Source organism: Lissotriton helveticus, chromosome 3_1 (assembly GCF_964261635.1).
Source record: "Lissotriton helveticus chromosome 3_1, aLisHel1.1, whole genome shotgun sequence".
In the NCBI taxonomy this organism is placed as follows: domain Eukaryota; kingdom Metazoa; phylum Chordata; class Amphibia; order Caudata; family Salamandridae; genus Lissotriton; species Lissotriton helveticus.
In genome coordinates this window covers 1,928,047,290-1,928,062,645 of record NC_136061.1, presented here as the reverse complement: position 1 = coordinate 1,928,062,645, position 15,356 = coordinate 1,928,047,290, and the positions used below count along the sequence as shown (strand labels likewise).

General features: G+C 47.0%; 1 protein-coding gene across 5 annotated transcripts in view; it reads left to right on the top strand.

Annotated features, from left to right (window-relative positions):
• Positions 1 to 15,356, top strand: part of FRMD5 (FERM domain containing 5) — a 575,457-nt gene that overhangs the window by 421,514 nt on the left and 138,587 nt on the right. For all 5 annotated transcript variants that reach the window (XM_078682953.1, XM_078682954.1, XM_078682956.1 and 2 more), the window contains one exon: positions 14,153 to 14,216. In XM_078682953.1, the coding sequence (XP_078539079.1) occupies positions 14,153 to 14,216 (64 nt within the window). The remainder of the gene's footprint in view (positions 1 to 14,152; positions 14,217 to 15,356) is intronic.

The following is a 15,356-nucleotide window of genomic DNA, read 5'->3' as shown; positions in this document are numbered from 1 at the left end:
AACTCCTAAAACCCCATAGAGACTCCGAAAGCGTATACTATTCCTTGCCATTAAAGTCGCGGGTTGTATGGCAAAATTTCAACCTCACAAATATGGACCTGAAACAATATCAACGGCAAAATATCAACATGCCCGGTGTCTAAAACATATTAATGTCCGAAATACCTGAAATTAATCTTTAACATTAATGGGTTTCATTGCCAAAAAAACTGCATCCTAGAGCAACACCTTGACACAAATGGCTTTGTTAACCATGGAATATTTGCTGGTGAGCGTGCAACTGATTACCATGTCAGGAACTCTAATGGGGGGATTACAAGTAACATTAAGCTCATGGCCCACAGTAAGACAGTTCTCTCGTATGTGCTCAGCATCTGGTATGAATAAAGCGTGAAATCCAATGTCGGTCACACTAAAGAGTGTGTGCACCCCACTCAAACAACCGTATGGGACTTCCCTCAGTAGTCTTCGCTAGAAGCTGTTGACTCTACTTTCCCCCACATTGAGCTACTACATAGAGCCAACTAAGAATATAATCCTCACACCAGCTGGAAGTAGGCCTGGTCATTCAGAGTCAGCCATTGCATGTGTCAAGAGCAATGGCCTTCCAGTAGTGGCAGCACATCAGAGATAGCATCTCTGTTTATATGCAGAACACTTGCTTGAGAGAGGCCTTTTGTTAAAGGAGTAACTGAGCAACACATTGCACCTGCTACACTTTAAAGGTTTCACAATGTTATTGTTATTTGAACAACACCATTTAAACAAGAACAAAGCATCAAGTTGCGTGGTTGCCAAGAGAAATATGGAAAAAAACATAGTTCCCCCTCGCAAGAGGAACCTGGGCCAAGATATACGAAGCCATTTAGCTTTTCTTAACAATGGGCCGAATCGCTATTTCAGCCTGTCAAGAAATGCTAAATTGACTTTTCGGATGCACAAAGGGGCAAAAACGGTGGCAATTTCTGATTTCCACTCGGTAGAATTGTGGCTCAGGGGTTAGAGGCAGCAGACCCGGAAGCTGAGATCGGTCCTGGACCAGGGTTCAATTCCCCGCCTCGGCGGGGTCTTGGGCTAAAAATTCCACGGACTCGATAATTCTCGCACCGGTGCCTCCTCGACTCACGGGTTCACACTCTGCGACTCTGGGCAATAGCTTGCTTAATCTCCACAACGGCCCCTCGCGGCGGGATGCCTGACTTTTACCTTGTGGATACCCTGCTATCTCACAGGGGAATACCAGGAAGGGTTCCCTAAGCAAGCGCCGGGAAACCCACTGCGGGTAGCTGTGCGCTATATAAGCTCAACTACATTTACATACATACAGAATTAGCAAATTACTACTGCGATTTAGGAATTGCAAATAGGCATTAGGGATTTGCAATTTCTAAAGCACATGTACGTAGCATTTACTAAATAAGAATCGTGCATTTAGGCAATGCTACTACAATGGTAACCATATGTATAATAAAAAAATGCATTTAAAAATGCATTTTTTTACGTGACATGAAGCGCACATATGCCCCTACGGCATGTGTGCACTTACATGTGCATTGTGAAATTCAGGGTGTCTCCAGGGGAGCCTTAAGCCCACAGGCACCTTTGGCTTTGCATTTCTTAAATTGCGATTTCCTATTAGGATATCGCAATTCAGGAAGTGCAAACCATTTCCGATTTTGCCCATAGACCGGAATGCGATGCATTTCCAATTTGCGATTCCGTAATAGCGATTTCTTCTTTGTAGGAATCACTATAAGGGAATCGCAAATTTAGTACAAATTCTTTTGCATTTTTTAAATAGTGATTCCTGCGGAGTCGCTATTTAAGAAATACAAACGGGACGCTTTGTACATCTGGGCGCTGGTATGTTGGACAAGCCTGTTGATAAAAAATAAGAACAAGAGTGACTAGACCAACAGACTCGTCACAGGAAGTTTGGGAAGCTCCAGTAGTTGTGGCACACCATTTAATGCAATTACTGAAGTGGTGAAACTAGAAAGGGAAAAAAACATACACACTGTACATGGCTATTCAGGTCATATCATTTGGAAATTTCAGATTAGACTCTGATTTAATATACTCAGAGAACCTAGAAATTCTTCATGCAGAATGCTCTGCACTCTAAAATGGAAGAGAACTGTAACATCCTGTGGGGCAGGATTTCCCCCTGCAGTGTGACATATTGCAGATATCAATGAGAGGACGCTAGAAAATTATTGGTGAACCTCAGCAAGACTTTATGTAGCCAGCCATGCGGTTTACAGAAGAAAGCCTTTCACTGTCGTATTAGAATGTCCTGGTGATTTACATATTTGAACACATCCATAAAATTACAGCTCTGCTAATGGAAGGTGACAATGTATGAACTCAACAAATGTGCCATTCACTATTTTTCACAGCACCTCCAAATTTCTTATTTAAGGTTCAATGGAAATGTCATTTGTACTATCAATTAGATGAATAATGTTCCTCTCTTGAGCAGAGGTGCATATTAAAATGAGCCCAGGCACTGTAGACACCATAAGAGCACTGTGATGTTAAATCGAAAGAACAGCAAAAATTTTAAGATCCCACCAACAATTTGTGGTCATTATCCACATTATCCACAGGGTGAAAGGGAACACAACATCGACTCTTCTTTGGAATACTTTTTGTGCTTTGATTGTATAATTGTTACTATTTGTTCGTAAAGTGTGCTGGGCTATCTTTTGTTTGAAAGGGGACACTATCACTGCAGCAAATTGCAGCATAGATTTTGGGTAAATGTTTTCATATGTTGTTAGTGGGAAAACTACTGACCGGCACACTCTGTGAAGAGAAAAGCAGGAACAGAAGTGTTTATGAGTAATACACTGCTGCAATCATATTTCTGATAGATACTTCTAACCGTAAATGCATCACCTTTGGATATCCCCAGGTGCACAGTGGAGCTGGAGAATTTTTCAGCAGCGCTCATGCACGCCAGTAGGTAGCGTAGTGTGGATCCATTCTGCTCTAGAAATAATGGAACAGAGCTGCATATTAGCAACACACCTGTGCTGTGCGCTGACAGCATTTCCTTAATTCTGCACCATCTGACACATTCTATAGATTCCATCTTTTTTCAATTAACTCCTTATCTGGTAGAGACTCTATCTAGCGGCAGATTTCTTAACTTAGAATTATCCACAGGCGTCAGACTGGATCCAAAACTGTTTTCATGAGCAGTACCTCTGCGTGCCAGTAGGTTTTGTCAATTTGCTTCACGTCATCCATGCCAAAAGTGACATGTGCGGTGCCTGTATGGTCGCCATTCCAGCGTGCTGACGTCCGTTTCTTTTCACGACTTTCTATGCCAGGAGTGTGGAGCCACGAAGAACAGTGACCACTGGTGTGGTGTGTTCTAGGGAATCTGTGGCTAGAGAGTCTCTACCAGAAAAGCCGTTACCGAAGGTTAGTAACTTGTTCATCTGATAGAGACTTCTAGGGGCAGACTCCTTACATTAGAATAGATACTCAAGCAATACCTCCCCGGAGGTGGGTCTGCAAAACAATTTCATACCAAAATGTCCTGCAGGACTGAACGGGCAAATTGCCCACCCCAATGGACCAGACTGTTCAGGCAGTGGTGTTTTGTGAATGTATGCAGAGAAGCTCACATTGCTGTCTTGCAGATGTCCAGGACTGGGACAGCATGTGCTAACACGGTGGTCGCAGCCTTGGCTCTGGTGGAATGAGCACACGCCCTTGGAGTTGATTTTAGCCAATCCGTAGCAGATTTTATTGCGGAGCACAATCCATCGGGAGATGGTCTGCTTCTGCACGGCCTTTCCCTTCTTCGCTCCAACATACTGCATGAAGAGTTGGCCGTCTACCCGTAACTCTTTTGTGCAGTCTAGGTAGAATGACAAAGTTCGTTTTGGATCCAGCTGGTGAAGTTGCCCCTTCTCTTTAGAGGGATATGGTGGAACATAAAAAGTAGGCAGGTGGACTGGCCTATATGAAAGGGAGTAATGACTTTCAGCAGAAAGAAAGCTTTAGTTCATAGAACGAACTTATCTGGGTAGGTGTTCAAGTGTGGTGGCTTGGATGGCAAAGCCTGAAGTTCACTAACCCTCGGGCCACATGTTATTGCCACCAGGAAGGCTTTCTTGATGGTAAAGAGCCTGAGAGGGCAGTTGTACAAGAGCTGAAAGGGAGTGCTCATCTGAAACGTCAGTACTAGAGTAAAGTCTCTCTGCAGCATGATGAAGGGAGAAGGAGGAAACATATGTTTTGAACCTTTCAACAACCTATGTACAAAAGGAGACTTGAGGAGAGATGACTGGTGAAGCTACAGTGAAAAGGCTGATATGGCAGAAAGGTTGCCCTTTGAGGTCCCCAGAACAGAGCTCTGCTGGGCAAGGGAATGAATAAAGAGAAGAGCCCGAGAAAGTGATTGCAGAAAGGGGAGCACCCTGTTTCTCTGCACACCATCCTACAAACTTGCCCCAACAGCAGGCGTATACCGTTTTGGTGGAGGGACCCATGGCTGCCGGAATAACATTGAAGACTTCGGGTGAAAGGTTGAAAGTTGCCAGCTGTTGCCTCTCAATCTTCACGCAAGATGGCAGGTTTGGGTGAAGTACCCTCCCCTGCTACTGTGATAGAAGATCGTCTCCAAAGGGCAGCCTGATTGGAGGACCAATGGCCATACTCAGTAGTTCGGGATACCAAACTCTCCGAGCCCAGTCCAGAGCCACAAGGATGATTTGGGCCAAGTCATTCCTGATCATCTTGAGAACTTTGGACAGGAGTGGTATGGGCGGAAAGGCATATAGGAGGCCTGAGCTCCACTCAAGACAAAAAGCGTCTCTGAGTGAGAGCCGCCTTGGAAACTCCAGTGCGCAGTACAGAACTGCTGACATTGCACGTTCTCAGTGGTGGCAAACAGATCTAACCAGGAGTCTCCCAATTGCAGAAAGAGACCTTGCCCACCTCTGGATGGAGTTGTCATTTGTGTTCTGCTTGGTATATTCAGCCAAAGGAAATGCCCTGACGTTCCAGCCATGTCCAGAGATGCATTACCCTTTGACAAATGGCTCACAACCCCACCCTGCCCTGTATGCTCCAGTACCACATGGCGCTGCTGTTTTCCCTGGACACCTGCATCTGCCTTATCTTGATGGAGGGTAGAAAGGCTTTTAATGCCAGCAGGATCGCTCGGAGCTCCAGAAGATTGATGGGAAGTCCAGATTCTGCCATAGACCAGAAACCTCTGATATCCACCTCTCCCAGCGGATGCCCCATCCCAGGGATGAGCATCTGTCACCACTGTTACGTCTGGTTGGGGAAGGGAGAGGGGACTACTGTTAACCCAATCACTGTTCGTTAACCACCACTGCAGATCTTTTGCAGTTCCTTCCGAGATCTGGACCATGTCGGAGAGGTTTGCCTGACGCTGTGCCCATTGAAACTTCAGGTCCCACTGCAGGGCCTACATATGCTAGCCACAAGCAGGATGCAGGAGTCAGTCTCATCAAAATCCAGAATAGAGGCTGAAACAACGGTATTATAGCCTAAATATCCTGGACTCTCTGTTCAAGACGATATGCCTGAAACTCCATCATGTCCAGAACGGCTACGAGGAAAGAGATTGTCTGAGAGGTAGTCAAGTGTGACTTCAGCATCGGGAAGCCCAGCGAATGCAGGAGGTCCACCGTAGTCTGGAAGAGGGAGACAACAGCCTCGGTGTGGCCCACCTCCAACAGCCAATCATTGAGATGGTTGTATGACTTTACAACGCATGCCATTACCCCGCCTGCCGTTGCAATGCAAATCTTTGCCTCGACTTGCTGTCGGGGGTGTGCTGGAATAGTTTAATTTACTATTCCAACTCTAGTGTGTGCAACAGTAGGAAAAATGTTGGAGTTAAATCCAATACCTTCTACCCCCTGCTACACACCTTTCACGTTGCACTGGCATGTGAGGTAATGGCATGCGTTGTAAAGCTTGCGGTGTAACAGCTGTTTCCCCATTGAGATAGGGAAGACTAGTACCCCTTAGCTCTACAGATGAGGGTCAACCACCACCATCACTTTGGTGCACACCCGAGGGGTGCTGGTAAGGCCAAAAAGGAGCACAACAAACTGAAAGTGCTAATGGCCAGCCGTGAAGCACAGGTAACGCCTGTGGGCAGGCAGAACAGAATGTGGAAATATGCGACCTGCAAGTCCAACGCTACCATCCAGTCTCCCTGTTCCATAAGCGTGGAAGGGTATACTCAGATGTGAGTCCCTTGCTCATTGCACCATCAGGATTCAAGCAAGCCGGGCCGACGAAGCCTGAAATGGCAGAAACCGGTCCCTGGAAGCTTGTTTCCTTCCCAGTATAAGAATTGGCTTGGTAGTTTGGTTTGCCCTGTTCCCATCATGGACTGGGACAGGAACAGACTAATTTGCATATAGCCAAGTTCTGAGCTGGGATGGTGCAGTGAGCTAAAAAACGGTGATGGATCAAGCCCTGAGCTTTGGACTGGGTAAGAGTGGTCTGCTTAATTCAGGCACTCTGTTCATCACCACCCCCTTTTCTGAATCATTTTGTCCACCATAAGCGTGGAAGGGTATACTCAGATGTGAGTCCCTTGCTCATTGCACCATCAGGATTCAAGCAAGCCGGGCCGACGAAGCCTGAAATGGCAGAAACCGGTCCCCGGAAGCTTGTTTCCTTCCCAGTATAAGAATTGGCTTGGTAGTTTGGTTTGCCCTGTTCCCATCATGCACTGGGACAGGAACAGACTAATTTGCATATAGCCAAGTTCTGAGCTGGGATGGTGCAGTGAGCTAAAAAACGGTGATGGATCAAGCCCTGATCTTTGGACTGGGTAAGAGTGGTCTGCTTAATTCAGGCACTCTGTTCATCACCACCCCCTTTTCTGAATCAATGGCCAGCCGTGAAGCACAGGTAACGCCTGTGGGCAGGCAGAACAGAATGTGGAATTATGCGACCTGCAAGTCCAACGCTACCATCCAGTCTCCCTGTTCCTGGGCAAACACGACTTGTGCGAGATTGAGCATTTTGAACTTCTCGTTCTTGAGGAAGAAATTGAGAGGGGGCAGGTCTAGGATAGGACGAAGGCCTCCGTCCTTCTTGGGTTCTATAAAGTCCCGGGAATAGCAACCACAGCCTACTTGTGGCATCGGCCCCCTTTTGATAGCTCCCTTGTCCAGGAAAACCATCACTTCCTGGCAAAACAACCTGAGATGGTCCTCCATTAGCCTGTCGCAAGCAAGTGGTATGGATAGCGATATATAGATACGGAGGGGAGGGTGTATCCCCTCCAGACAATTTGGAGAACCCATCGGTCTGATGCTATAGACCTTCAGTGGGGCAGGTGAAGGCATATCCTGCTTCCAACTTGGTACCCTTGATGGTAAGAGGGCAGACTATGAGGATTTGGAGGCTGCTGGATTGGCGATGGACTGGCCTGACGTCTGATTATCCCACCCACGGGGCCTGTGGGTACCGTGTCTTAAGCCACACAGAGGATGGGAAGCGTGCGCTCTATGGTGGCTGAAAGGGTATAGACGCGGCTGGAAGCCTCTTCCGTAGCCACAAAAAGAGTGAATGGTGGACTGGGGGTGGCGAGGGGCCAATGGAAAGGCGGAAGGATCTGGCCGTAGCCCTGCTGTACTTAATGTTCTCCAGCACTGAATTTGATTTGTCTCTGAAGAGATGGGAACCATCAAAGGGCATTTCCAGAAGCGATGCTTAGACATTCCATGAAAAGACAGTTGTCCTCAGCCAGAAGTGGTTCTGTAAGGCCAATGTCGAAACTTCCCTGCCCAGTGAGTCAATGGTATCCAGTCCACATTTGCTCATGAACTTACTATGTCTCTCCCATCAGTAAGAGAGTACAGCTTCGGACTACTGTGGAACTGTGGCCAACTTGCACAACCGAATGCCATAGAGCAAGGAAGTAACGGCCCAAAAGGCATGCATTGTTCACAGACTGCAGAGCCAGGCTGGTGGAAGAAAACATCTTCTTCCCCAAGGTGTCTAGCCTCTTTGATTCTCTATCTGATGAGGCTGTATGGAATGTGCAAGGATTTATATGGGAGGGTAAGGCTTGGACCGCCAAGCTCTAGGAGTAGGGCGCTGGGTGAGGAAGATGGGGTCCCCTGGTGTGGGGCTGTAGTGACAGGCAATCATCCTCTTCAGAGGAGCACCTGTAGTGGTTTTTGAGCAGGTCCAAAGCAGGACATCTCTGGGGGCTCCATTAAATGGGAGAAGCGTTTCTGAGGGGGTCACTCACGGCTGAAGCACCTCTGTCAAGATGTTACTCTTGACTGCCACAGAGGGCAGGCTAAGGTTCAGGACTTTGGTCGCCCTTCTCGCCACCATTGCAAAGGACGCTCCCTCCTCCATAGCCACAGTAGGGGGAGAAGCCATGCCAGTATCTGGAGGAGTGTCCAGTCGACTCCACTGGCTTCTGCCAAGTCCACACATCGGTTCATGTTTGGGTCAAAAGGCTTATATACTTCAGGGTCTAGTGACCCCTTCTGCTCCTCCCAGAGTCCTAGCCCACAGAAAAGGGGCTCAGCCTCCAGAATGGAAGGTATTACTCCAGTCAGTGCCGGAGTTGGCATTGGACGACGCACCTCCAGCTTCGTGTCGGAGTCGGGGATCAAAATAGGGGCGCGCCGCCAGTGGGTGCCATGCCTATGGTAGTGTAGACATTAGGACTGGGGAAGGTTGAGGTGGTGCGACAGGCGCTAGTCCAGATATATCTGTGGATCCAAGAGGCCTGACTGCCACCAGAACTGCTGATGTTGAGCCAGAAGGGGCCCCTCCCAAACCTGTGGGGTCAGAAGGCATGCTGGCAGGTAGGGGCCGCTCAAATCTGCGGCTCATTGCCTCATAACTCTCCTGAAGTTGAGCAGGGTTCACGCCGGCACACAGAAACATGTGGGAGTGCAGAGCCGATCCAGGCGCTAACTCAACTATGGAGCCAGGCCTTTAATGTCAACGCTCTCTTGTCTTGTCGGCTGATGGACCGCTTTGACTTCATACTTTTCTTCTTTTTGTGGGATTCATCCAAGTAGCCTGACAATTTGGAATGCGACCAGGATCGTGGATTATGCAACCAATCCTGGGACCGTCCTCTCGACCGGTATTGAGACGAAGCGTCACTCATTAGGCACCAAGGAGATTGACGGATCACTCCCTATAAACCTTGGGGTGCATGGCGCAGCAATCAGGGCATGTCTTCACGTCATGGTCGCGCTCCATGCACCAGAGGCAAACAAGGTGCGAGTCCGTTTCCGACATCTGTCGATAACAAGCACCTCAGGGCTTACAGCCTGTCTTTTTAGTGGACATCCCTGCCACACCAAGAGAAGAACTCTCAAAAAACGTTGACAAACCATCGAAAAAGCATAGTCAAAAAATGAGTGATGGGATAGCTCTCTCCAGTTCTGTTCTGACTGTTACGGAAAGAAAAGAACCGATGTCAGCGCGCTGAAGTGGAGCCTATATAGGCACAATGCACTTCACTTCCTGCGAGGACAACGCCGAAGATGCAATGCCGAGCTAATCACTGCCACCTACTGGCTCTGTCAGGTACCCCACAAGGCTTGCCTTTGCTTGTGGAATATTCTCGCAGAGACAAGAGCTACCGCCCCTGCACCCACCTAACCCCGTGGAGAAATCAGGTGCCCAACCGCGAAGAGATGGAACCAGGGGAAGGGAGCCGATAATGATGATGGGTTGCTGTCTTGGGTGCAGATGTGGAACGTCTCAGGGGAAGAGTAGAACCGGTGACACCAGCTGGAATTGGACAAAGGGACACCCAGTTAGAAGGAGACCCACACCTCCCACTCCAACGTACGCCTCTACACACATAGAGAGAAACAACTACCTGGTAGTGAAGGCATCCAGGTTCCAGCAACAGTCTTTAGGATTCTTAGTATTCTTAGTAGGATTCTTAGTCTTTAGGATTCTTAGTTCCAGACTGTTATGTAAACAAAAATAAAGCACTCCTGCGCAATGAGGAAAACCCCAAAGTATATCTGGCAAGGCAAGCGCTCCTGCGCTATAAGTAACCCCTCCAAGACAGCTGGCAAACTAAAAGAAAGTTAGGCAAAAGGAAACAGCGCTCCAGCGTGATAAGTATAAACCCTGTACTCAGGCAAATGAAAGCGCTCCTACGCTGAGTAAGAAACCAAAGAAAAGCGCTCCAGCGCGGTCTCAACAAATAAAACACCCAGGCAATGGCAAAGCGCTCCTGCGCAGTTACGGAAACAATGGAGAACTAGCGCCCCAGCGCGATGTCACGTAACTAAGTACAAAGGCAAATGAAAAGCGCTCCTGCGCGGTCAGCAAACGCAAACTCGCATAGTTCAAAGAAATGCGGAGAGGACGTTCGCTTGGCAGCCGAACTCCTCCGATACCTGTTCCGATGATTCTCGTGGTAGATAGGCTTCAAACAGGAAATTACCAGAATACGAAGCGCCGATCCGGGCGGAACTGCGAGGGTTATGTGGATTCCCCCGGAAGCGCATCATAGAAAGAGGCGGACCCACTAAATGGCTAGACCGCTCCTTGACTTCAAGGCGGAAGTGAGGATGCGGTGTTCTGTGTAGGTGTGTAGGAGGCGCCGTACGGCAAAAGACGCGACCTGACAGGCACTCTTGGTTAATGATCAAGAAGACATTTCTGGATCTAATCTGCTGCCTGGGGATAATTCTAAGGTAATGAATCTGTGGCTAGAAATCTCTATCAGATGTTGGTTACTGGACTGTGATCACGACTCCAAGGCGAATGACCAATGTACCCTCAGGTATCCAAAGGTTATCTGGGACCAAGAGGCAAAGTTGTACATCGCCGACCATAAGAAATTGTTGCAGATATTACAGAGGTCTGTTACAAGTTACAGTCAATTTTCAGTTAAGTTGAAGCCCAAGACTAAACGCAAGCACAAAAAAAAGCAGGACTCCATCCTGCTACTCTGGTTAAAAAAATAAGGCATAAGGGTGTCAAGATCTGAGCCATACTCCATCAAGGTCACCTGTTCCGGACTGGTACCTGAGCAGATCTTGGTATGCCTAAGTCCCCCGTGCTGACTCAGTATCTGGACATTTTTAGGGTGCTTCCGACTTCCTCTGGTGCGCCCTCTGGCACCCAGGAGCCACAGGGGTTTCCAGTCAGGTTAACGCTAGCGGGTCTTCCCACAACACCATCAGACGCCTTGTGACCTGATACTGAGCTCGTAATTATGGCAATACAAGCTTCCATGCAATACCTGGTTTCAAATGCTGTTGCTGGCTGCACTGACACCCATCAGTGACCCATGTGCCGACGCCTATGTCGACCCCAAACTAGCATTGGGCCAAGCTCGACAGATGTCTCACTATGAAATAACTAAAGTGCAACCAGTTGTCATGCTACTTGTTTCTAACCTGACTTCTCATGCAACTATCAGCAGAGGCTCCATTCTCTTTTTGGCTCTTATTCTGACCCTATACCAGAAAAGGAAGCACTCCAGAATACTGATGAGGAGAGGATGGGTTGCTTTCCTCTTACTATACTGATGATACCCTATGCTTTGACTTACAAAATACCTGTGGACTTGATGCCACCCCTAAAACAGACATTGACTTGCCACGTGGGCCACTAACTTAGGAGAGTCCCTCATTTGCGGTGGTGGCTCAGAAGTTAGCTAAGGTGCTAGACTTGTAGTTGTGCTCTACTGAGACTGAAAGAAAGGTTCTAATATAGATCCTCCAACTTGGGCCAGTGACAAAGCTGTTGCTCCCATTTAATAAGGCTATCATGGGTGCCTTTATGCGTACGTGGTTGAAACCATATTCTTATCTGCCCGGTAGTCGACAAGAAGCCAGGCCACATAGGTCTGGCAGGAAGGGTACTTTGCCCACTGGGTTCCATCGAACTTTCTGATTCGATTCCACTCCACAGAGCCTCCACCTTTAAGAGGTACTGCGTTGGTACATATTCAAAAAGTGAGAAATCTGTGGTTACAAGTATCATTTAGATGAACAAGTTACTTGCCTTCTGTAATGATATTCTGGTTTATAATCTATCTAATAGCTGATTCCTCGCTGGCTGCACTAGCACCTTCCTGTTCTGTGGAAAGGCATCTTTAACATCTAAACTGGAACCAAGATCACAACCAGCAAATTGCCACCAACAATTTTCTACACTTTGCATCAGACAGTGTCAAGAGGGAAAATAGAAGAAAATGACATTGGTGCACAGGGATGGGGCGTATATATGGGTCCGCTCTGACACTTCTGAGTTCGGAAGGGAGCCGTCGTGGAGCTGCACAACACCATCTCCGGCATGTAGTAGCACTACTGAAAAATTCTCCAGATCCAGTCTGACCCCAGGAGATATTCTAAAGGTGAAGTATCTACACGCGAGGAACCTTTGGTTAGATAACAGTATCCACCAGAAAATGTGTTACCAAAGGTAAGTAACTTGTTTTTGAAGCATTGAGCTGCTTGGCGTTCAGCTCATGCATTCAGAATGCAAGAGTGTCTGGTCTCCGATATCTAGTCAATATGTCACAGTGCATCCATTTGATATGCACCTAAAGGGGTACTATTGCTACTTTATGGCCAGCATGTAAATCAAAAACTGTTACATGCAGCGTAATAAATCACAACTTGCCTTTAAAACTAGCTTTGCAGCTTATTTTCTATGGCAGATCAGTACGTGATGCTCCTAGTTTCTAAACGACAAGAAAGTGATTAGGAATTTTGGGCTGGCTTCATGTGATTGTTTCATAAGCACATCAGAGAATGGTGCAAAAATGGAGGATGTTGTGGTTTCTGGTTGCGTCAAAGGGATTTCAAAAGTGCACAAATAGCTGTCTGGACCAGCCAGTAGATAATGAACTTCTGTACAGTATGTCAATCAATATCAAGCAGCCAATCAAACCTTTTATAGGTAAGTACCATGGTGTGTTCCATAAGACCCCAGGTTAGGAAACTAGTTGAATATACTAGTTTTTTTTGTCATTGTCCATCCCTGGAAGAGATGATCATCCCAGGGAAATGCGAATCGCAACTTCCGGAAGCATGTGACCCACTGGACACTTGCCTAGCCCTCTTTTTAGCCCGAGCTCCAATAGCTTGTTCTGCCACCCATTTTTCTTCTGAGTTGAAACATCTTTTGATGATAAGTGACAAACCTTTTCTAAACCTATAAGACAAATGTCTCACCCGCACGTCACATCTGGGATAGCATTATCTCACTTGCTATCCACATCTGGCAACATATTCTTTCACCAACTATCAACATGTTCACAGCTGGCATACGTCTAGCATACCATTATTTTGCTAACTATCAACATCTGGTCTGTATTGTTTCATCAGCCACTTATAGCTGGCCTAACGTTCCATCTTCCGCTAGTCACGTTTCCCATAGTGTTCCTTAACCATCCATACGTTCGGGCAAAATGTGTCTTCACCAGCTACTCGCATGTGTCACAACATTTCTTCTTGTGCTGTTAACATCTGGCAAAAGGGTCCCCCATCAGCAGTCCACATTTTCTTAAAGATCATTTACCAGCCATCCCATCAGGCAAAACTACTTCAGCCGCTATGTAGGTCTAGCATCGTAGTAACATGTTGCTCCACCATTTCTGAAAGCGATTTTATGGCTGTAACAGCGTGTGCTTTTCACCAACATCTTACTTTTACCCAGGTGCTCTAACCACTATCTTCATCTGTCACTACGCTTTATTTTAGCTCTGTAGTCTGGCATGTGTCATTCGACCACTTATCTTTTTATTTAAAAAGCTTATTTTACGGCTAATGGCTGACATTTGTCATTGCACATCCTTAAAAAACGACTTTCATCATAACTAATTTCGCTGTCCTTGCACATCTGATTTGCCCCCCATCATTTTGCACATATGGTTTGAGCTCATTCATCATTACTGCACATCTGGTTAGAGACTAGTCATTAAAAGACTTTTGCCACACTCATAACCATCTTGTCGCTGTGTTCCATGGTGTCTTGTGTTCCATGTTGTCATCTTGCTACACCCATCCATTGCCGGTCATCTTCCTTCTTTTCTGCCTTAATTTCCCACATTCTTCCATCTCCCTGCTTTCCTGGCACACACATCTGGCACAGTCCAAACCCTCCTTTGTGCTTACCCTTGCAGGAGTGATGCAACAAAAATGAAATTTGAAGGGAAGACGTTCCAATTGCATGCGAGTGAGAAGGAGGTAAGTGAGATGGTCGCTTCCTTCACTCCAAGACCCTGATGGGGTGGAGCTGTGACCCCTGCGATGACGGGTATATGCCTGTGGTTCCTAGTGAACAACTTTTCAGGTATCCTGTTTTACTAGAAAGGTCTTAGTTGTGTTGAAAATAATGAGGATGTTGCGACAACTGAGGTATCCAAGGTACAACTGCAATATTTCCAGAAACAATTTGTGCATACTCAAGGCAGGTGGATACTGGAGACAGTCAGGGTACCCAGAGAGCAGCTGCTTTTAGGAGACTTTAATGGTATCCAAGAAACGGACTGGATATCTTACAGACAGCTGTGGCATCTTGGCATAGAGACACTGGTGCTATCCAGGAAGCAGCTAAGGTATCTTACAGATGGTTGTGGTATCCTGGAGATGCTTGGAATACCCAGAGGACAGTTGTGTATATTCAAGACAATATTGATATCCTAGAGACAGTTGGGTATCTTACAGACATACATAGTATCCCGAAGAGGCTAGGATATCCTAGAGGTATTGAGGGTATCTCAGGAGACAGCGAAGGTATCTTACAGATGGTTGTGGTATCCTGGATATGCCTGGGATACCCAGAGGACAGCTGGGTATATATGAGACAATATTGATATCCTAGAGACAGTTTGGCATCTTACAGACATACATAGTAACCTGGAAAGGGCTAGGATATCCTAGAGGCATTGGGGGTATCTCAGGAGACAGATAACGTTTCTTACATATGGTTGTGGTATCCTGGAGATGCCTGGGATACCCAGAGGACAGCTGTGTATATAGGATACATTATTGATATCCTAGAGACAGTTTGGCATCTTACAGACATGGTAAACAGCGTTTACCACGAATCATTTTCCCAGCAGGGAATCACAACGCGGTCGTCACAACGACCGCGTTGTGATTCCGCATACCATTACTCCGCAAGTTGGAACAACGACTTGCGGAGGGCGGGGGGAGGTGTTGGATTTAAAATCAAACACCTTCCCTAGTGTCCGCACTGACTGGAGTTGGAATAGTAAATTATACTATTCCAACTTCCAGCACCTCCCTCCGCAAGTCGTTGTTCCGACTTGCGGAGTAATGGTATGCAGGATCACAACGCGGTCGTTGTGACGACCGCGTTGT